This window comes from Pseudochaenichthys georgianus, chromosome 10 (assembly GCF_902827115.2).
Source record: "Pseudochaenichthys georgianus chromosome 10, fPseGeo1.2, whole genome shotgun sequence".
In the NCBI taxonomy this organism is placed as follows: Eukaryota; Metazoa; Chordata; class Actinopteri; order Perciformes; family Channichthyidae; genus Pseudochaenichthys; species Pseudochaenichthys georgianus.
This window is the reverse complement of record NC_047512.1, coordinates 29,965,256-29,989,492: the sequence shown is the minus strand read 5'-3', so window position 1 is coordinate 29,989,492 and position 24,237 is coordinate 29,965,256. Positions and strand designations below refer to the sequence as shown.

Genomic DNA, 24,237 nt, shown 5'->3' with positions numbered 1-24,237 from the left:
CACTCATTATGTACATTACACATTTTTCTTGGATTTGTTAACACTATAGTCCCTAATATATTTGTAGAAAGGCAGGAAATGGAATTAAATCGAGAAAAACTGTCAAAATCAATCATTTCTCTCACACTTGTATCACTTTCCAAAGTCTCCGCCATGTTTACAATCACAACTGGGCCCATCTTGTGACGTCACCGCCGCTATCGTCTGCAACTTCCGGTAGGCTCAGACGGCCGTTATTATTAAAAAATATTTTTTTAATTTTTCATAATGAATTAATCAATAATTAAAATTATTTTAGCCATGAACAGGCACAATGATATGTAAGGAATGAAACTGCCATTTCATTTTGGCGCAAAAAAATGCACTTCACTGGCACTTTAAGGCCTTGCATCAGTGGCCTATGAAATTTGCCAATTACCTCAAAAGTTCTTTACGCCGTTTACCGTTTCCCCCTCATGTGAAGCAGCTGTCTTTACGCGACACGTGACTAGAATACCCGAGCAGAGTTATGTGTTTGTGTTTCACCATTGGAAAATATAGAGCTCACACACACACACACACACGCACGCACACGCACGCACACACGCACACACGCACACACACACACACACACACACACACACACACACACACACACACACACACACACACACACACACACACACACACACACACACACACACACACACACACACACACACACACACACACACACACACACACACACACACACACAATATTGCTGATACCACACTAGGCTCTACGGTACCCCACAACACATCTAGGCTCGATGACAGCTGGCCCCCGCTGCAGCGCACTGCCGTAAGGGGGGGTGCGCTGCAGCGGGGAGTCGTCATTGAGGCTGGCCCCCTCATCTACAGACAGTTATCACCACAGAGTCTACAGAGCCAAGCCAGGCCGAAACCCACAAATGCAGCAGCTAGCTTCTACCACCACAGGCTAAGAAACAAAACACCAGAGTCAGATACGGTACCTGCTTTGTCTACCATGCTCCCATGGTCTGCAGTGGGAGAAAACATGCACAAGGTAAGAGATGGGGAGAGTATTTCTTTTTCAATAAATGCAAGCAACATCATGCAGAGCTGAAATGAACAACAGGCAAGCTGAGATAAGCTAACACCGACAGTGCCTGGTGCAAGTGAAGTGTACTTTGCGCCAAGCTGGAGCCTGACAACTCTTTCATCTTGGGCTGATGCTGCAGTCAAAGCTGCCCTACTTTCTGATGGGGGAACGGGGAGATCATAAGCTGCTATTCCCCTGTGCGTATATATGTGTTGGCGAGGCGTGCGTGCACGTTTACATGTGCTGCAGTGCGGTGTTTGTTTGTGTGTGTATCACATTGCACTCGGTGTTTGTGGTGACAGGGAGACTTTGTCTCTCAAAGCAATGTGGGAGAATCAAAGGAATCTGGCACTCATCCATCCGAAGTGACAGTGATGTCAGAATGAGACGAGGTGATTGACTGACATTAAAGACACCCGCACATACTGGCACCACTGTGCGCTCGCACACACGCCCACACGAAATGCATTGGAGATATTTTTGGATCACAGTGAGGTGAAGAGTTTTATCTTTCATCCAAGTTACTTTGGTGTTACAAATGCCAAATAAACTGACATTCCTGGGTTGTGCAGTTGAGAGGCAACCCATAAGCGCCTACATCTTGCTATTTTGTAAACCTACCACCCCCACTTTTATGGTGTGTGCGCCTCTCCTCTCTGTTCGCCCGCCTCCTATGTCGCTCATTTTCTTAAAATGTCCCCTTTTGCCTGTACTTTTCCAGATTTCTTTTAACAAAGTGTAAAGGAGCTGCCAGTTTGTTCTGACTGGCTTTTCTGTGCCCACACACACACCTCCAGTTGACACACACATGTGGACGCTTACCTATGGTGCAGTGCTCTCCGTTCCAGCCCTGGTGACACTGGCACTTGCCGTCCTTGCAGGTTCCGTGTTTGATGCAGACCGGGTTGCACACACGCTGGTCGCAGCTCGCACCCGTCCAGCCCTCCTCACAGCGACAAGCTCCGCCCATACACACTCCGTGAGTGCCACAGTCCACTGAGCACACCTCTGAAGGAAGAGAGGAAGATCTGGGTCACACACATTGTTCCGGGAGTCTAGATATTAGGAGATTGGGGAAGAGGAGCCCAGTTCATGTAAATGAATACATAAATACTTTTCGTGTTAGCTTATTTAGCACTGCAGTAACACCATGCATTCAAACCATTCTGCATGTTGTTATTGTATGTTGAAATGTATAGATTACTCTATGATTATATATATATATAGCTAATTGATGGTAATATATGTGCATAAAAGCGCCCAAAGCAGCAAAACAAGCCACAACAATCAAACCTACGTACACTCCACAAAAATACAATGCTAGACCTTCAATTTAAATCAGTGATAATATTTTTGTGAACACCGCATTTATTTAGTTTCTTTCCATTACAGTCACAGTTTGAGGGATGTAGATGTTGCAGGGAGCGACGGTGCATGTTTATAGATGTGAGACAACCCCGCCCATGTGCTCAGGACCCCCGATGTGCGGGGAAATGTAGTACGTACAGATGTTTTGATGCACACTTGCTGAGAGATCCTGCTGCGAGGAACAATGTTGTCTTTATTAAAGCTAAGCATTTATTTCTCTCGTAAAAAAATACTCCATCTGTGTTTGTTATCCTGACAAAGACATGGTGGGGGATGCTGTCTGTCTTACAGCAGCTCAACAGCTTTATTTTATTGAGAAAAAGAATCGTAAAAGTTGAATATTTCATTATAAAAGGCATTTTATAAGCAATGTCTTTTTAGTTTTTCTAGGGAATTATGAGCCTCATGCACAGGAAGTGACTGCAGATGAGCTCCATCTTCCTCCTGTCCCCGACACAGACTTTATTAACTCAATTTATATATAAAAAGAAAATATGGAACTGTTTGTATACTCGATGAAGGTCGAAGAGCGATTGCAATCAAACAAATAGTTTAGCAGGAAGCAAGACAGTGTGCGGGAGTTCTTCTCATTGTCACAGTCAGGTGTGCAGAGATTTTTTCAAATGACCTCCATTAGTCTAACATCACTTCATTTGCTCCCAGGGCAATTCAAAGTCAATGTCAAAGTTATAATAAAAAATAATAATTTATAAATCTCATAATAGTTTGGCTCCAGAGAGCATATTGTACTACAGTCCAATCAGACCTCCAGCTAATGTATAGCCTGATGACCTGCTGTGTTGTTTAAAGTACAATTAACATTGTGGATTTGTATTAGCTGCTCTGTGTGTGTGTGTGTGTGTGTGTGTGTGTGTGTGGGGGGGTGGGGGGGGGGCGGCTTGGTGCGGGGGTGTGTTGGTGTTGTATGTGGGTGGTTATTCTTTAGTTTTTTCCCCCTTTGTTCTAGTTTTTTTTCTTGCACTCACATTCTTTTATACAATGTTGTGACTTTCATGTGACGCCCATTGCAATGGAATGTGCTTTATGTAGCTTGAATTGCCCATCATGCATTCTGAATGCTACCCTGATAATCATAAAAAGCTGTCATAACCATACTGGCCCCGACGATGATGATTGCACTTAGCATTGACACTAAAGTTCCACTAGTCACATTTTGTTCCTGTTAGCAATTTGGCTAAGATAATGCAACAGTTGCTCCAACCCATTTCAGAGCAAGTTGTATTGTTTGTGGTTTTGTACGTTTCATCCAGACAAAAACCATATCGGCCTCGAGTAAAAAGCTAAACTAATTAGCCATGTATCCTAGGGGACCACACAACATGTTGGCAAAATGGGAAGTCAGAATCAGTTTTCGCTTAACTGTGACGCCCAGACTCTTCTTTGTTTACTCTGCTCTACTGCAGTCCTACTTACCCATAGAGCAGTCGGGGCCCATCCAGTTAGGGTCACAGCTGCAGAGCCCGGTGTCCGGTATGAAGGCCCCGTGTCCGTGGCACTGGTCTGGGCATTGGGCCCTGGGCAGTTCGCAGTGAAGCCCCCCCCAGCCCGGCTTACAGTGGCACTCCCCATTCACACAGATGCCATTGTTGGAACATGTGGGATCCAGGCAATCCACTGCATCACGCCACACATGCACCCATGTGAAAAAACAAACAGGGGAAAACAAAATAAACAAAAAGCAACGCAGTCTAGACAAGTCACATCAGAGACAGACATTTAATATGTTTTAACTTTTGACAAAGGACATACTTTCAGTCTTTGTGCACACAAAATGATAGTAAAACAAAAGAGAACGCTATCAGATATATTGCTAAGCCAATTAAAGTGACCAATAATGAATAGCTGAGGCTATAATTGGGGCATGTCAGCAAATGTGTTCCACTCTGAAAGTGCAGCGAGGCTCGCCGACACATTATTCGGTGTGAGCGCTCGCATGCGTGTATGAGCGTGCGTGTGCATTAGTGTGTATGCGTGTATGAGCGTGCGTGTGCATTAGTGTGTATGCGTGTATGAGCGTGCGTGTGCATTAGTGTGTATGCGTGAATGCGCTAATACATAGGGGAGAATCTGACACCGTCAGTCTGCCAGGTAGCTCTGAGTCCGAGCAGTGAGTGAAAACCAATTTGACAAATTACCTCCTCCCGGCAAAGAGCCCACCCATCCCTCTCCGTCCCGGTCGCTCCCACTTTTCTCTCCCTCTTTCTCTCTCCTCATCCTCTTTGTCTGACACCTCTCTCACCCCTCCTCCTCCTCCTCCTCAGGCATGATTAAGCCCTATGCACACACACACGCATAACATCACGCGCTCACACATAACCTCGGCCCTCTGTTTCTGTTTGCCTGGCAGAAACGGCAGATCACAGTTATCGATTTTCATGTCGCTGGCACTCCAGGTAAATTGTTTGAGGGACTCGGCTGTGATGAATATCAGATTTGAGACCAGGGGAGAAAAGATTTGATGGGAGGGAGAGGGAGAGAAAAAAAAGAAACGCAGGAGAAAATGCTGACCTTGTTCTCCGGCCCCTGCGTCTGGACTTTTTTCTATTTGTCACTTTCTTCCCTTTGTCTTTTATTTCCCTCTCCTGATCCTCACCCTCGGCACACTGTGCTCTATATTCTCCCTCCTTTCCAATTCTCTCTCTTTCTTCATACATATTCACCTCTCACTGCTGCCCCGACTCCCCTTCCGTCTCTCACCCCTCTCCTTTACTCTCTCACGCTTTCTATCTTTCTTACGACCCAGAATGTGGCGGCCTGATCCTTCTTAACTAGGATCAATAGAAGCAATTTCATCCCTAAATAATATCTCTGATGTGTTTGGCTGTTGTCATACTTCATCTGTATACTGTATATGGAGAGAAAGCACACTCAGTCAGATTAGAGATTATGCTATGATGAGCTGTCTAACTGGAGTAAGAAGGATGTGTGAAGTGTGTTTGTTGTGATGCTCCCAACATCCATGTTTCATGAAAAAACTGAGGTACAAACATACATCCCTGAGGAACACCAAATCTATTAACTCTCACCCTGGGAACAGCTCTGTCCTTTGTAGCCGATGGAACACACACAGTTGCCGTCGGTGCAGGAGCCGTGGCTGCTGCAGAGGGGATCGATGCACTGCGTGAAGGGGACGTCACACTCGGGGCCCTTCCAGCCGCTGTAACACACACAGGAGCCCTTGTCGTATTGACCGTTGCCGCTGCATAGTACCGGGCACGCCGCTGGAGAAACGGAGAATGTGGAAGTGGGAGAGACAGAAAAATAAAAAATTAGAAGACTTTTAAGAGAATGTCTTACACACACCCATCCCCGTATAACCCCACCAACATTTCCCAGTGCAGGAGGGTGAATAGAGTGGTTAAAGGGCCTCACAGTGGCGATGACATGAAGAGTAATTACAGGCAGAGGTAACTAAACTATTCATCAAAGCTGTCTATCCCAGGTGAGCGACGAGCCAGTGAGACGTTAGCTAAGGGGGGGGAGCTGCCATTCATCATCAGTCATCTTGTCTGGGCTCCACCAAAGGCCACGCGCAATCTTACCGCTCCTAATCCTCTCTGCTGGCTGCGTAGAGCCTACATGTGCCTGTTTGTCTAATTAGACGGTGAGGAAAACAGCATACTGTATATCCTTTTTTTATGACGGAAGAAACACATTTGCGAGAAGCTAATACCTTTGGAGCAGTCCATCCCGTGGAATCCTGGGAAGCAGTGGCACACGCCAGAATTACACTCTCCGTTACCATGGCAATTGCGCGGGCACTCTTGCACTGAATCTGTGAAGGAGACAAAATGAGATGGAGAGGGAAAAGAGGGAAAGGGTAAGAGAGGAGTCTGATGGCAAGTATCAAAGCATTTGATTTGATCATTGGCACCATTCATTCTTTAAGACACTGCAAATGGAGTCACACAGATTCCTTGCATTCCTTCATAGTGTGAGGAGTATGCATTTTGAATCAGACACGTCATTACCCATCCGTTATTTCTCTCCATGCTGAATCAGAAAATACACAGACTCTTCTTCACCCCTGCCACTTTTTGTTTGTTTACTCTCCGGGCCCACCAAGGTCATTAATACTTTATCCAGATGTGGTTGTTCGGCAGATTTGAGTGTGTTTCTGGCTCTGTGCATACATGACTTCAGTGCTCTTTCTACCTTTAGTGGCTCCCAACTCACTTCCCAGAAGAGAGCAGTTTGGAAGGGAGAAACAGGGTCGATGCTAATGATAAGGAGGCATTTTGGACTTTCATCCCTTCCTCCTTCGCTCTAGTTCCGCTTCTCTTACACAAAGCATGACTCAGCCTATCCGCACTGCCTTCCTCTCCAACACTTCCTCCTTCTTTCTCTGTACTCAGCCTTCCCCCCCCTCCCCCAAAAATCCCCACGTCTCCCTCTTTCCCTAATGCCACCCTCTCTCTCACTCTCCTCTTCAGCTCCTCCTTCACTCCACTCCACTCCTATCTGGTTTTGCCCCCACCATTATGTCTCTCCTCCAGCTCCCCCCTCTCCCTACTCACTCTAATTCTGCCCTTGCCGCCTCTCCCTGTCTCCTCTTCCGCTGAAAGCACTACCGCCAGATATTGACAGTGAAGGATTCTTTCACTCGGGCTTGACTCTTCCTATCCACCCCCCCCCCCCCTCGGTATCACACTCATGCCTCCAGCACAATTGAAATTATTTGGGGCAATGTTTCAAGCTCTTAAAAAACATCCCATTTACAGGTTTATTTGGATACATCCTTATCCGTTTCACACAAGCACAACACCACAACACATTCTACACTCTCTGCTATATTAGCATTTGTTTTTCAATGCATACCGTCAATTTGCGCTACTACATTTTGGCAAAAACAAATCTTTAGACTCACTAAGTGGTCCTGCCTGCTTTACAATGTTGCTATAGTTGTGTTGCTAGTAGCAACACTGTGCACATGCTGTTGTGAGTGTTTTTGCCCCCTGTGAAGGTGCAAAGTACATATCCCTGTTAAAGGGGAACCATTGTTCCAGATCAAATGTGGGTTGATTTGGTTTTGAGGGTGGTTTTCTCAATTTGAGTATTTTAAGGGTCATGTTAAGATGGTTACAAATTGAAAGGTATGGATTAGTATTGGTTGTTGGTTTTCACAAAGTTATACAAATTGCGAACACAACCCTCCAGAAAGTTTCTCATTAAAAAAAATTCTTGCTAACCTAAATATCCGGTCATTTCTCAAGTACACAACATCCACATACTTTTGTTGTTGAAACGCATCGGATACTCAATTTGACATTTTACCTACTATAAATATAATGTTATTATTATTATATATAGCCTATGATCAAACTAGCAGCAGTTGAGTTCAATTGTGGGTACTGTAGCAACTATGTTTTGATGACAAAAATGTGTGGAATAAAACAAACACAACGCCAATACTGCAGCAGGTTTCTCTTAAAAAGATATGGCGCATTGTGAGTCAAAGAAATGTAACTGCAGGAGTGCAATGCTAAACTGCTGGACTGCTTTTAAATCAGTGTCACTGTAACAAATAGCTTCATCTCTCTCTACGCTTTCCATCTCCCAAATGTTGCAGCTTAATCTCATTTCAGCTCCCAACCTGCCTCACCCTCCTTCCCCACTTATTCTCCCTCCGCCCACTACTTCAAACTCACCCATGATGTTTGTGCTGAAGGAAACCGTCTCTCTCTCCCGGCCGTCGTTGTAGAAGGCCAGGTGCCAGGCGCCGGTGTCCAGGTACTGGACAAACACCGCCTCGTTGAGGACCACCGTCTGGATGCTCCTCCTCTCCCGCGGAGACTCCACCACGCTCCACTTCTCCTTCCCGTCCAGGCGCTCCATATAGTCATACTGCAGCAGAGAGAAAGACAGAGAACGTGAGGAGGTGAGAATACCATTGTGAACCCTGTGATTCAACTACGAAGTGCTGCCGTGGCACTTTTCAGACTTTGAAAAATGGCCAATTGTTATATGTGCAGGGAGATTAAAAGATGGGGGCAGTAAATGTGGTTAGAAATGTCCCCAGGACGCATGAAGAAGGCCACAGAGAGACTGTCTTTCTCACTGAAAGTATTTTTTTTTTAAACTGCTGCCACAACTTCACAGCCTTCCCCAGTTTAAGTCAGGTCAGACAGTGACACGCTTATTCAGATGCAATTATCCCAAGCTACAAATCAAATCTAGTGTTAATTGAGTAGTCTCTAATTAATACGAGGCAGTAAAAGTTACATTACTGCAAAATCTAATTAAGTGTAAATCTTAAACTAAATGAGTTCTTTCAAATGACTATTATAATGAATCACAAATTAATTTAACATGTCCCATGAGACACAGGCAAGTATTTTTTTCTAATGCATTCTCCGTTTTGGGTGATCAATACGAGGATAATGTGCTCCCTAATGAGTAGAATTATAATTCTTTGATTGCTTTAGATAACCCTGAAGGTGTCGAAGCTTTGGTGGACGTTTTTTTACCTGTGCGTGTGAGGGAGGCAGGCCCTTGCGGATGTACACTCCGAAGAGGGCATCCTTTCCGAGGGAGATGTTGAACTTGAGGAATTGGGGTTGGCTGAGGTGGAGCAGAGACCTCCAAAACACGCCCTGGTGGGACTTCCTGGGTCACTCGCCTCCCGACCTCGATGGTGCCCATGTCTATACTGCTGTTCCGGCCGGCCCACGAACCTGGAGCGAGGGGGAAAGAAACTGCATGATCTGTGATTATAGGCATCGATTGTCAGAGTCAATTGTTAATCATCACATTTAACTGAAAATGAGCTGTTATAAAAATGCATGGCCATCGAATGGTAGAAGACGAGCCCCATTAGCTTTTGAAAACTGTGCGCCCAAAGTTTATGTAAACTGAGCGTTGTGATGTGTGGCGGCGCGGATGCAAAACGCCGCCTTTGTGTCAAACGTTTGTTTTTCTGGGCTAAAATGAGAGCGGGCCGATTGAACTGCAGGGCATAGCTTTCCAAGCATCCGCGGAGAGAAACACACAGCAATCCAGCAATCAGGTCAGTCGTCTAAGAGCAGAGCGCTGAGGCCCAGACAGTGTATGTGTGAGTGTGAGTGTGTGTGTGCGGAATAGCGAGGAAATAAAAGTAACAACGAGAAGAACAACAGCAGCAGTCTGGCCGAGACGGCTGGGGAACACAACACAACAGTCCTCTCATTAATACAGAATACAGACACAGAGCACCAGCCCACACATACATAGTACACACTCTGTCTGTGTGTATGTGTGTTACAGAGCGAGATCGAGCTAGTGAAAGAAGAATAGATGGAAAACCGCATGGGGGCTTTAAAGAGAGAAGGGCGGGGGGGTGTGCAGTTGGTGTTTTACCTCGCTTCTGACAGAGACGATAAACCTATAGCTCAATGCAACTCTGGTTAACCAGAAACACACTGATAGCACAGATAGTACCGCGTCTTGAATTATGAAAATCCTTTAGTTGGTGAGCGCTGATTTCTATTTTTTCTTTTGCTTTAAAAAGAATATGTGAGTCTGTCTTTCAGTTCTTTCTACTACAGTGTCTGCGGCCCTCAGCCCTGAGCCAATTTGTGAGGGCATGAATCTTTAAAAATTGAACAAAAATACAAAGAAGAGTGTGTACTGCATTTCTTGGGGACGATTTTCGTTGGCGGGTTAATACGCATTTGGTATGTTAGTGAGTATTTACTGCATTTCTTGGGGACTATTTTCAGTGGTGGATTAATACACATTTGGAATTACTTCCTGTCTGCCTTCTTCTGTTCATTTATCTGACGTCCAACGCGCTCCGTCTTTTAACCTCTTTTCCCATCTCTTTCTTGATCTTCCTTAGCAACGGTCATTATAGTCCTTGACAGCGGCCTGTACTACGGTATTAACAACATGTCACATGTTCTGAATTGACCAATCAGAATAGTATACAACTAAGCTGTGTAATAAGTGAGTATTAACATCAGTAGAATTCTGTATGTGCAATGGAGTCAAACACTAAATGTTTATTGTAATAAAAGAGTGTGTTTTCATAGTTTTTTTTTATTTATGGCACACAATAAAAAGCTTTATCATTTTTAAGTAGTTCATCCCTCCGTTTTGGTCTTTCCTTAAAGGTCACCTATTATGCAAAATCCACTTTTCATGTATTCTATCACCCGAATCTCCTCCTAGAGCACCATTGTGTTCTTTTTAACCAAATATCTCTCAGAGGGGCGTGGGGAGGGGCTCTTTATTTTCATCTAAAGTAACAGACAGAGAATCAGCACTTTTGAAACAGGGCTGAAACAGAGGCAACTATGGGATGCTACAATGACCTGTTTGGTGTTTGGACCAAACACTTCAGAGACATGTTTTGTGAGACATATAATATATTGATGAAAAACAGTATAATAGGGGACCTTTAAGGTTTTTTGAAAACATATCACCACCTATTTCCAATCGAGGCAGTAATGTCGTCCAGAGTTTTGCCAACTCGACAGCGTGTTGATTCTTGTGTGGGGTGTGTCTGTGTGTGTGCTGCAGTTCATACCTCTGCCTCCAGAGGGCAGCGTGGCCACATCGCTGTTGACAGGCAGGCCAGCTCCCAGTCCGTTGTTTAACACAGGGCCGTCGGAGGGCTTCAGCTGCCATGTCAGACCCAGCACGTTGATGGCTGCACACAAAGGCATGGAGAGAAGAGGAGACTGTGAGGACATACGACTTAACGATGGATTGTCTACGAGCCTGGCACAATAAAAAGCCTCACTTGAAGGCTCATCAAGCCAAATAAATACAAGAGGGTGAACCATTAAGTCATTTAAATGGCAGCTTTTACAGAACGCCACTTTGATTCTCTGTTAATGCGAATCAATTAAATGACACTTTGGCAGGTAACCTACAGCACACAAATGGAGTCTTACAAAACTCACAATTAAAAACCATAGGGATTTCCTTTAGCTCAACCACTCACAAATCTTCTTTCAACCTGACAGCCTCTCCTTGCTTTTATGTATGCCGCCTCGCAGAGAGCAAGTGACAGATTGCTCTCTGAAGAGATGGCTCTCTGACTCTCCTTTTCCCTTCTCCTCTTTCTTTTGTCCTCTGTTCTGTAATTGTGTGGTACTGGTGGTATAACACTACTCCAGTGTGTTCAATCCTCCCTTTGTCAGCTCTCTCGTTCCTAAGTCTGCTGTCAAGCGTGCCCTCCCCCGAAAAACAAGCATAAAACAACAAAAAAGTCTCTTACTGTACACAAAAGTTTTTGTTTGGTGTAGACATATGTTTCTAAGGGTTGTCAAGGATTGGTTTAATCCATCAGATGTTCTCATATGTGAATACTTGAAATATGTTATAGAACAGGCACCGGCAGCGTTGCATATCCACATGAATACTGTGATGTGAGCTTTGAGGATGCACACGGCGTGGATTTGTGATCATGTGCGATGTATTATGTAGGTGTTATTGCGTTCCTCTCAGCGCTGGCCCGTGAGCCCTATAACACCTGCACTGAAGCCTGAGAATCAATTTCCCTCTTGTCAAATTCCATCTCCACATGCCCAGTTTCTGCACACACAGGGACGAGCGTATACAAGTTGCGAGAGAAAGAAAGAGAGACGCGGCTTTAGGAACTGCTGCCGGGGCAGACTCATTCTCGCCCCGGTGTCCCATCTCTCTTCCTCTCTCTGTTTCTTTTTTTAATGTTTCCTCTCTTTCCCTATCCCTCGCTCCCGGTCAAAAGAAAGAGCTGACACCTCGGCTGCTGCTCGGCCTCCACTGTCAGCTCTTTTTTATTTTTCATGGGGGGGCTGGAGTGCAGAACAAGAGAGACGGAGGCGAGAGAAGAAGAGCAACTACACTGTCCTCCCCCCCACACCCGCCTTCCCTGTCTCTTCTCTCTTCCATCCACCTCTTGCCCTCGCCTCTCTCATCACGCTGACCTTCATTCCTCTCCCTCTTTTCCTATTAATCCCCCCCTTTTTTTCTTCTTCTTCTCCTCTTATCTTCGCCTGTCCTTCCTTGTAGATAATGCAGACATGCATCCGCGCACACATTCAGGCACACGGAGAGATGGTATCGCGGGAAGGAGTCGATGGAAAGATTACCTGTTGAATCGGCAGGAGACAGTGAGCAATAGTGAGTCTATTGTGACGGCGCTCTCAATCTAGGTCATCCCCAAGAAGACACCCGACAGCCCTATAGAAAGCGTATTGTGTGTGTGTGCCCACTGTGTGTGTGAGGGGTCGCTGCACATCTGTGGTTCTCCGAGTTCTTTTCTTCTGTGGGTGGTTGTGGAAAGTCGACCAACAGATGGCACTCTTACTCCTCGGCGACAGGAGCTCAAAAGCTTTGTCAACAGGTTTTCTTTGCAGCAGCACAAAGAGCAGGAGAGACAGAAAGAGAAAGAAGACAGGGACAGACTCTTGTTTTCATTTACAAGCTCCATCCCTCTTATTAACAGCACTTCTGACTTACTTAGGGTGTAATTTTAGCCGAAACCCAAATGCTGAAATTGATGCATTTGGCTTTGTGTTGCCATCATTTTAAGCATTTTCTTTTCAGGTCATAATTGCCGTAATTGCTGTTTTGGAGCTGCATTGGAAGGCTTTATTAAATGCCATGCCGATAATGCCTATCTGAATTGAATTCGACTGACTGACACCAAGAGAAGCTCCTCTTTGATCTCTCATATTCGTCACGAGTAAACACACATGTACACTCAACACGGAGAGATCACAGGGAAACAGGTTTAACAAGCAAACGAGTCGGATAAAAAATAGAGCTGTTGCTCCGAGAGCTTTTTATGTAATCTCGATGCATAATTCAGAGAGGCAAAGTGCTTGCCAGTATCATCTGCAAAAGACAGCATGTGAAACAGCAGCACACGTGATCCTGTGACAAAAACAAAATGATGGATAGGGGGGGGAGGGGGGCTGGGGACAAGAGACAATAAGAAGGACGAGGTGGTGGTGGTGGTGGTGGCCAGGCTCAGAGACGGGGTTCAGGAGGACTTTAGGAAAAAATCTCGACAGAGAGGAGGAGCCAGGAACAGAGAGAATACTGGAGGACAGCGAGAACTGAGGGAATATGAAAGAACATAAAAAATCCCCTGAAAAAAAAAAAAAAAAAAAAAGAGCAGGAAAAACTCCAGATGATGCTGCAGAGAGGAGAGGAGGAGATGAATAAAGGCCCCTACGGATGGGAAAAAGGGGGGAAGACGAGAAGAAGATGGCAAGTGGAGAGGAAAGATGTAAGGGATGAGTGGCCCTGTATTCGTTGACTGGTAAGAAAAGATGGCCGTGATTCATCCTCTGACAGTAAGTGCTTCTCAGTGTGGGGCAATCAGACAGAAATACAATGTGTAGGCTACGTGTGTTTGGGGAAATATTTATATGCCTCAGAGTTAAAAGGTGCAAATGGATTTCTGCATGAGAGTGGCAGAGATGGAGAAAAGGTGACTTTGTAGACATAGTGTCCCCAGACTGGAAGATATTGTATCATCATCATTCTGTTCCCTGGAACATGTTTCAAACTCCTTTGCTCTCTCTGTGCGTTCTCATGTCCCTCCCGTCCCTCCCGTCCCTGTCTCATCTCAACCATATCATTGCCTATTTAAAAGGCAGCATCTCCCTTTCAAGCAATTGCACTACTCCTAATTGCACCGAAGCCAAAGTGGCCCTCTTGCATGTATTTCTTGCAATGTGACTACGATTACACACACACACAGAGACTGCAGGCAACACACGTCTCTTTGCCATCTCCCCTGGCCGTCCTGGTAAATGCATATTACCTGTTCTAATTTGCCACTAAATTAACAACTCTGACCTCAATTAGGGCGGTAATTGTAGCTGAGGCCAGCCCCCCATCCTCGGCCCTGGCTGCTAATTGGTTTAGGAAGCCCTTTTCCCCCCTGCTTTTTCTAAACACCTCCCCAATTCCAAGGCCCCTCATTTGATCCAGAACAAACACAAAAAGAAGCCACATTAGAAAAAAACGCACCGTCACTTTTTCTTTTTTAACCGCCTCGCTCTTTATCTCTGCGGCAAAGGGGTGCAGTGCTAATACGGATGGAGAGGAAGAAAAAAAGCAGCCTCTGGTTTCTCGATATCCAGCAGCCATTTCGGATACTTCTTAGACTTTCCCACAAAATAGCCACATATGTAGTCCATGAATAAAGCAGCTTTCTCTCTCAGCTAAGTTTTGAAGGCGCTCGCTGAGATCATTTAGAGTCTCCGACGGAGGGACGGGGGTGGCGGTTGGCTGCTGCCCTCGGGAGTCATAGAGACTGAGAGAGACAATTTGTCTGCTACTGAGTGTATCTGGGTATGCATGCTTATAGCTTGGTATTAACAACAAGTGCACACGCACGCACGCACACACGCACGCACGCACACACACACACACACACACACACACACACACACACACACACACACACACACACACACACACACACACACACACACACACACACACACACACACACACACACACACACACACACACACACACACACACACACACACACACACACACACACACACACACACACACACACACACACGCTGCTGCAACCCCCGAGGGGCCTCCTCACCCAGCTGATGCAACTGAACTGTAATTGACTGCAACACAAAAGGTTATGTGAGTTTTTTACCTGCAAAACAGTGTCTACCGGAGAGAGACGGCAGCTCACTCAATCACACGGCAGAAATGGCTTCCTTATTGGCACTGAAATATTGAGACGGCTCGGCGCAGATGTAGCTGTGCGTGCGCGTGTGTGTGCGTGTGATGGGCTAAATGAAAAGAGATGTGAATCTGAGTGATGTCCTCCTTTTTCTGAATCCTCATTTCCTCTTCAGATATCTCAACCCTGACCCCTCCCCGCGCCTCCTCTTCTCCACATCAACCCACTCTGCGGCGTCTCATCCCTCCCTATACCTCGGTCCTTTCCCTCTCATCGATCAGTATTAGAAACAGGATATGAGGAACTATGCTATCTTATCGCAGATCACAGAGTGAGAGGGAATGAGTGAGGGAGAAAGACGGAAGGAGAGGGACTGAAAGAAAATGGGAGACAGAGAAACAGGGCCGCGATTTTCTTTCTCTTTGCATCCATCCATCTCCTGTTTCCAACACAGGACCAGCGGAGCACCATGGGCCTAATTGGACTAACGATTGGGCCCAGATAAGACCCGCGCTAATGAATAAATGAATGAGGAAATAAATGAATGAAATGAGCCCGTGCAGGCTAATGCATGCGATACGAAACAATCATAAACAACCGCAGCTGGAAGTACTCAGATCTTTTACTTAAGGAAAAGTAGAAATACTATTGTTTTAAAATACTCAATTACAAGTGAAAGTCGATTTAAAAAATGCTACTTAAGAGGAACTAGAGAACTAATATCGGCAAAGTGTACTGAGGTGTAATTTTGACAAAGTAAAATAACTCAGTTTGTAAAATGTCTCTTTTCACGGTATTCTACTGTTCATTTATTATAGTTCTGTTTGTATCACCTGTAAATACATTTTCATCAGGACTGCACGATATCGAAGATTATCTTGACCGATATTGCAATTGCAGCATGATCCACGATATTGGAGGGATTGAAGATTCTTTTATTCATTTACTTTGCTGTAAATGAATTTGTACCAACCAAATATGTTTTATTCAGTTAGCAAAATATTATGTATAGGCCGGGATAGATCAATAACATTTCATACAAAATGATACTTTAACACATGTTTTGACTTTAATAGCGTTTTTGCTTCCAGCTATTTGAATATTGAGTAGATGTATTATACAATTAAAATGGCCAAATATATCAAAATAATACTTTGTTGCATTCCACCAGCATCAACATCAGTGAGGCTGCTAAATCTGGATCCATTCACATAAGTCCTCTAAAGCACATGCATAAACTCCAGCGACACCAACAGAAAGTCAAAGGGTGAACACTGATGTCCCGTCTGAACAAGTGTACACCCTGCATCACCTAGCCGGGGAGAATGAGCCATTTATCCCTTCGGTGCAGATGGTTTAGCACCTTGTGCCTGGTTCCCTGCCCTTTCCCCGGCCCTGCAGCATGCGGTAAGATCCTCACCTCTGAGGGTCCGACAGGCCCTGCTGCTACATACACACGCTCCCCGTCTGATCCTCGTGCCCAGGTCCCTGCATTCACCATATGCCCCTCACCTCATCAACCCCCCCACACTGGCATGAGCGACACATCCTGACCTCTAGCTGTTCCACCTTTGGATCAGCAGACGGAAAGCCACATGCAGAGGGAGAGGGGACTCAGGGGTCAAGGAGCTAGTAGCCACTTTGTGAGACCTTCACATAGTCAAGGGTTTGTTGTTATTTCAAAAGATGCGATAACAAAAATAGGAAATATATTTTTTTAACAAAAGAAACTTGAAAACGGGATTTCCCCCCCCCCCAATTATCTATAAACTGAAGCATGAACCAAGGATAGCAAGATTAATCTGAGTCCATTGAGGATTATTAAAATTGGAAAATACATATTTCTGCTTTAAAGTATATGACTTTTGTAATTTTATGGTTTCATCTTTAATAAAAGTGAAGCAATAAGAATGGGTTTCGGTTCTTTAGAAATACTAAAGTGAAACAATCCAAAAAGGAACATCGCTCATCAAATGTAATTAGAAAATCTGTTAAAAATTCATTAAAAGAATAATGTTAAAAAACTTTTGACACATAATTAGCAAAGTGTTAAGATTTTCTTTCGATGATTCTCTTCATGTTCTTTTTCAGGAAGCATGTACTCAGGCAGAGGGACCCCATGGGGTCGCCAAGATAAATCTGACAAGTTGTGAGATGATTCAATATGTAAGAGAGAAGATAAAAAGGTCACATTTATCTTAAAAACATATGAATCCTAGATTTGCGTCAGAACATTTCACCTCTCAGGAATATCACATATTTAACATGTGAGCAGTGTTCCTGTTGGCTTTAAAGGGCCAAACATTTCTAAATTAGTTTCAAAAGTAAACAAAATACAAATGATGAAACTTTGACACTTCAGCTGTGTTTAACGTATTTCTTTTCTTTTTCCAGAGGCATGTACGAAGGCAGTGGGTTCAGACTCCCCATGGTGTCACAAGTAATCTGACAGGTTGTGAGATGATTAAAAAGGTAGACATTTCTGCCTCAAAAAGAGTACGATTTCCTGAGCTGAGCTACTTTATTAATGTGAAATAAAGAACAGTTTCAACTTTAGAGACTATTCAAATAAAGGGAACATTACACTTTTGCTCAAAAGGTATGAACGTCTTGGATAAATAGCCTCTGATCAAGTTGCTAGACATCATTACACCAAAAGGATATTCAAAAATGATTACAATTTTGAAACTCTGGCAACTCATTTGCATATTCTAACAATAATAATGATAATAATGGGTTTCATTTATAACGCACTTCATATTTGAGTTCAAATCCCGAAGTGCTAAGTGCCTCTCCCACTTTGTCTCTTTATGTTCTTTAACTCAAAGCCTACATCTGGACAGTGGCTCCATAACGCATGCTGGGTCCCATAAGAAGTTGCATTATGATGGTTATTGGTTGATTAATAAAATAAGGATTAGGACTAAAAATTATATTTCTGCCTCAAAATCCCATGACTTGTCTCTGCCTATATATATTCTTCCTTGTAACATGAATTTTCTCACTAAAAGCTGTTGACATCCAAATTGTTAACAGGAAGCACTGATCTGCTTCAAAGGGTCAAAATGAGGTGGCACCCATTCATTAAGCAGTCAATGCAGCAAGAAGACACTATTTGCTGTACAATGTGATAATCAGTGTCTTTCTGTGTCAAAAAACGATTTAATTTGGAGGCATGGCGACATCAAATCTGTTGGGAAATAGCTTGGTCGATATGATCAGTGTCTCAGGTATTTTCAAAATGGCTCCCCTTTTTGATTGGCCCAGGGCTTTTCATATGAATATGTGTTGTTCCACTTTTGATACCTGGCAACACTCCATGTTGAGTCTGTGATGAAGCCAGTGTTGAAAATTAGCGGCAATTCAACATTGTATTATCATTATTTACATATTTCATGCACCTGTGTACATAACATAACGGAAATGGCGTTAAGAAATGTGTTATATAAAAAGAAAACAAAATCTCTCCTGAAATTCCACCATCTTTAAGCCAGCTTGTAAATGGTTACTTTGGCAGTGCAGCCACCCTACTTCCTGATTGATGACAGAAATATGCAAATCATTACCCAAAATGCAACCCCCTTCTGTTGGAGTAATGCCTGTATATGCTGGCCGAGCTATGTGTCTTTGCACGGTCATTAACATGTTATTATGTAAGGCAGCAGTGATGTGAACGCACTCAAGTGAGACTCTGGTACGCGGGAAGTATGGCCAGTAAGCGATTGTGATCAGTCTGGGCACAGAGAGACAGCCATGATGGATGGAAAGTGGCCGGCTTAGAGGCATGAAGGTCACACTCGATGACAGTATGTGTGTGTGTGTGTGTGTGTGTGTGTGTGTGTGGATCTGTTTAATCAATACACAGGGGAGCTGGAGTCAGACTAAAAATACAATGTGTGTGTGTGTGTGTGTGCAAGTGCATGTGTGCTCTCATTCATCAGTGGTGTCAATACCACGTGGAGTATGCCAAATTCAGCCATCACACACACACACACACATTCGCACCAAACACCCGTGAAAAGGTGACACTGGCGCCCGCGAGCAACTTTACTCATTGCATTCAAGGACACACCTGTGTGTGTGTGTGTGTGTGTGTGTGTGTGTGTGTGAATACAGTCCACCTGGACTCGATCCTTCATCTATGCATCAAACCAGCCTTGTTCCTTCCCTTGCAAACCGCGCTGTATCTCTTTTTCTGTCCGTTTTTTTCTCTTTCTGTACATCTGTCCTCCGACTCTTCTCTTTCCCTCCGTTCCTCCTGCAGACATCCCCCTGTCCTCTCTCTGTCCTCTCTCTGTCAGCCTCCCTCTGCTCTCCGCCCGCTGTGATCAATTAGGAGACATTATTCCAGGTGACAGAACCTCGGAAGGCCGCGCTCTCCTTCATCCTATCCTTCTGCCTCCTCTCACTTTCTCCTCCTTGTCACTCCTGCTCCACCTTCCCCGTCTTTTTCTCCCTGCAGTTAAAACCCCAGACCTCCCTTCTCTATTTCCCCCCTCCCTTATACTCCCCTTCTCTAATCTCCTTCGGCGCCAACAGTGACATACCAGGTCTCCTCCGTCTCTCAAGCCATCTATCCTCCTCTTCCTCTCCACTTTGTCGTGGCTTCATGCTGACAGTGACGCATCTCCCTCCTTCCCCTCTGCCCTCTCGGCTCCAACTCGATTCCACCTCCTCTCTTTTTTTTCGCCTTCCTCTATCTCACTCTCTCCAGGTTTCCGTTCACAATGTCGGACCTCTTCCCTCCTGTATGCCAACTGTTCACCTGTATCCTAGCAACCACCTCTCCTTTGGCTTCGGTGCTCCATACGGAGCAAGCAAACAAGACGCCGGGGGAATGAAGAACAAGCACTCTCATTTATCCTCCTCCCTCCATCCATTTCAGTCATTCCTTCACACGTAAAGACGCCTCCGCTGGCATAGGGAGCTTTAACTCTCTGTCCTCCACACACATAAAGTCTCTAACTCACATTGATGTACTCAAATGCACACGGTTATTCCATCTTGTGCGTATGTCATCTGAATAAGTTTCAAAGAGATATTATCTACCGTGTTTCTGAAGCACGCTGAGTCCAGCCTTTGTAAAAGCAACTCAGTGTGCATGCATACGTGTTTCCGTAGAATGTCGAGCAATTGTTGAAAAGCTTTATTTATGGTATTGAGAAGAAAGAGAAAAGGAATTTGTTTGAAGGCCAGCACACCCTCACAGCTTTGCAATCAGAGGCACACATTGTCGCACACATCCTGTAGGTAGCCCTGAGAGAAGGAGTATTCGTACACACACGCACACAAAGAAGAAAAATGCTGCTCAGGCACATGTGTCCTGGTGTAATTTATGAGCGGGCTCTTGGGCGGACTTCTCGGAGGGGTCCTCTTCACGCTGCATAGCTCTGGGTGCTCTGCGCAATCCCCCCAGTGATTGCCGGGTTCTCTCACACACACTCACACACAAACAATGTAGTACAAAATCCCCCTTATGAGCAGTGAACTCTTCCGACCGAAACTCGCTGCACGATTAACGCTACAAAGAGCTAGGTAAACACTAGGGTGTCAGGCTTGGCAGCACTCTTACAGCTCTGTTCAGCACAGACACAACCAGAGCAAAACATCTCCTTACAGCAGCTGAAAAAGGGGGCCACACAGTTAGCAAAAGTAAAAACGTAATAACAATAAAGTATCATTTGCGGCGCTCGTCTAACCGAATTATAGCCACTTGCACAATTAAGTTAGGTGGTAAAGCACTGATGTCTGGCATATAATAAAACAGTAAATACACAGAGAGTGGAGCTTAGAGGGAACCTGAATAGCAACTCTTGCTCCTCACTTACTGAACTCCATTCAAAAAACAATCTGCTCTATTCACATTTAGAGAGCATGCTTACAAGTCTTTTAAAGCTACAAATGCCCACAGTAAAATCGTTGAATAAGTTCATTTTACAGTAGCCTCATGTTGTTCATTTGTATAGCCATTTTAGTTTTGGGGCGATTGTTGTTAAACAATGAAACCATTTGGGAATAGAAAAAGCAAAAGATAGGTCATTGTTCTGACAAATGTTCAAGCTATACTTTTCTAAAACGGTGCTTCAGTAAACCAAAGGATTCACCCTAAAGTAGCTTTGCTGTAGTTCAATTCCTTGCAGTGTTAAATAATTGGTATTTTGCAAAGTTATGCTCTTGATATATGTTCCAAAAATATTGGTCATTTTTTGGTCACTGGTCGTCAGATTTCAAAATGTTTTGCTCACAAACAATAGCTTTAACAGGCATGGTTTCTCCGTGGGGCTGCATATGCTTATGGAAATGTGTTATATATTTATTTATACATGTTGTTTATTTCTTTGGATGAACCTACCTTACATTGAAAAGGGCAGACACTGGGAATTGACTCTTTACTTTGAAATTATAACAAGCTCATGCGACAATTATTAAGACATGGCAATACTGTTAACAAGTTGTATGTATCTGGCAAGTACACAGATGGTGCCCTAACAATGTTGTCGAAGGAAAACAAGTGAATAAGGCAAGCAATTATGTTCTCTGAAAAAGACAGATTTTTTCTAATGATTATCCTCATTAGTTCCTTATCAACTTACGATTACATCTTCTCAGATGAAAACAAATATTTGTGTCATTGCGGCCCCTAGTGAGCCCTCATAAAACAAGATGGAGGTTGTATGCTCCGCCACATCCCTGCCCTCAAGGAGGTCTTTCTTCCCCCCCCTTCTGCTCCCTGGCTCCATATGTGTGGCTGTCCAGCGCAGTGTGACCGCGTAAGGCTCAGGAGAGGATGGATCTGTCTGTGGGCCCCAGGCGAGGGGCCTTGATCTGCTCTGGAGGACACACACACGGCTCTCAAGGGCACAGAGGGGGTACGCAACGCCCCCTCACACACACACACACACACACACACACACACACACACACACACACACACACACACACACACACACACACACACACACACACACACACACACACACACACACACACACACACACACACACACACACACACACACACACACACACACACACACACACACACACACACACGACTTGGACTTGAGTGCAATTTTGAGACACATCCAGGATGAGCAAAGCCTACATTTTCACAGTCAGAATGGATGGGTAGATGGATGGTGATGTGTATATAAATATATATATTTCTAAATAATTAAAAGTGATATTAATAATGTATGCAGAAGTGATGGAGGGTGGGGGGGGTTGTTGTTTTTTCTGCTGATGCCACTGTTTCCTAAGATCCCCCATCTGTTGACTTTGGTCTCTGGGGTGAGAGGCCAATCAAGGGCTCAGCGACACATCTGCCCCCTCATGCAAACACACACACACACACACACACACACACACACACACACACACACACACACACACACACACACACACACACACACACACACACACACACACACACACACACACACACACACACACACACACACACACACACACACACACACACACACACACACACACACACACACACACACAAACATGTATTTTATCCTCCTCTTTCTTTTGTCTATCTCACACACAGATGTCTGCATTCTCGTGTCCGGTGAATAAGGTCAAAAGGGGAGGAAACACACTCACCTACACACACACTCCCACACACTATCTCCGCCTTGCTGTATTCCTGACAGATCCACCAGCAGACAGGCGTCAGATTCTCCTCCCGAGGTGCTCGGTAAGTGAGTATCTGCCATTCCTTTAAGTATGACTATCGCGCATTGGCTTCAGATCAGTGAGAAAACATCTCTTCCCTGCTGGGTCTGTTAGGGCTTGCTATCTTTACTGATACCTGCTCACGGAAACAGCCCCAGTGTGCCACGCGGCGTTCGCATATTCCTGTCTGTATATATACTGTTGACTGTTGCCGGTTGGAGGCCAGGGTTTCCTGCCGAGTCTGATTTTGACAGTGTAGCACGGAGCTGCAGTGACAAAGCTCACACCTGGAAACATCTGCTTTGTGTTTAGCTTGACACTTTTGTCGCGATGAATACCAATAAAAGCAGAGTTCATCAGGGCGAAACAAAACAGGGCTGTTATAAAGAGATGTGTGACCCGAGGTGGGAAGTAGTGGAGTACAAATACTTTGTTACTGTACCTAAGTACATTTTTCTGGTATCAGTAATTTACTCCACTACTTATTTTTCTGACGACTTTTTACTTTTACTTCTTACATTTTGAACACAAATACCTGTACTTTCTACTTCTTACATTTTCAAACCGCATTTGGTGGCGCGATCATTATTATTTCGAATCATTGCGTGCCTATCGATTTTAAAACGATCCGTGTATCCATCATTTCCTGGTCTTCTCTAAAGAAGAGGGACCAATGGAAACGTTGTCATGTTGCCGTCGTTCAGCATGGAAACACAATGACATTATTGTTCTATTAATATAAAGGGAGGTCAGGTACTCTTTAAAACAGCTGGTAGTTATGGGTACTTTTTACTTAAGTACATTTCGAAGCCCATACTTCTTAGTTTAGTCAGTACTTCTACTTTTAACAGAGTATCTTTAAACACGAGTATCTGTAGTTCTATTTGAGTAAAGGATGTGTGTACTTTTTTCATCTCTGGCTGTTATAAAGAGATGTGTGACTAAGCATGTGCGAAACATAAGACCCTCTATAATTAGAATACATAATATGTCATCCTCATGAATAATGCTTGGTGCGGGATCACTTACCGATGAAGTAAGACAGTAGGATGGCCAGCAAGGCAGCAGCTGCGATGGCTGACACCGCGGCACATTTCCAGCTGCAGTACTTGGACGGCTTCTTTAGCTTGAAGGCTGAGCGGGAGAAGGTGTTTCTGGGTAGCAGGCGAGGGGGCGGAGAATACACGGTTCCCGAGGTCAGAGGGTAACCAGGGGAGGAGCTACTGAAGAGGGGCGTGGTCCCTGACGACGTCTTGAACAAGAAGTGCCTGGAGAGGAGAACACATAAAGGAAAATGGTCAATCCACAGGTTATTTTTTAAATTTTAGTGCGGATATAAGCAGTAAAAGAACACTTCTATAGCGAGGTAAACAGGGTGCAGACACACCGGCCAACTACTGAATCAGAGTGGAGATTACAGGGTCACATATGGGAAAGCATCCTTCC

General features: G+C 44.6%; 1 protein-coding gene across 1 annotated transcript in view; it reads right to left on the bottom strand.

The window, feature by feature from the left end:
- The window catches only part of tenm2a (teneurin transmembrane protein 2a), a 177,907-nt gene that overhangs the window by 26,773 nt on the left and 126,897 nt on the right, over positions 1-24,237 (bottom strand). The window contains 10 exon segments of the mRNA XM_071204656.1: positions 995-1,021; positions 1,906-2,091; positions 3,886-4,086; positions 5,499-5,693; positions 6,146-6,247; positions 8,121-8,316; positions 8,940-9,065; positions 9,067-9,167; positions 10,979-11,101; positions 23,821-24,059. Coding sequence (XP_071060757.1) covers positions 995-1,021; positions 1,906-2,091; positions 3,886-4,086; positions 5,499-5,693; positions 6,146-6,247; positions 8,121-8,316; positions 8,940-9,065; positions 9,067-9,167; positions 10,979-11,101; positions 23,821-24,059 — 1,496 coding nt within the window.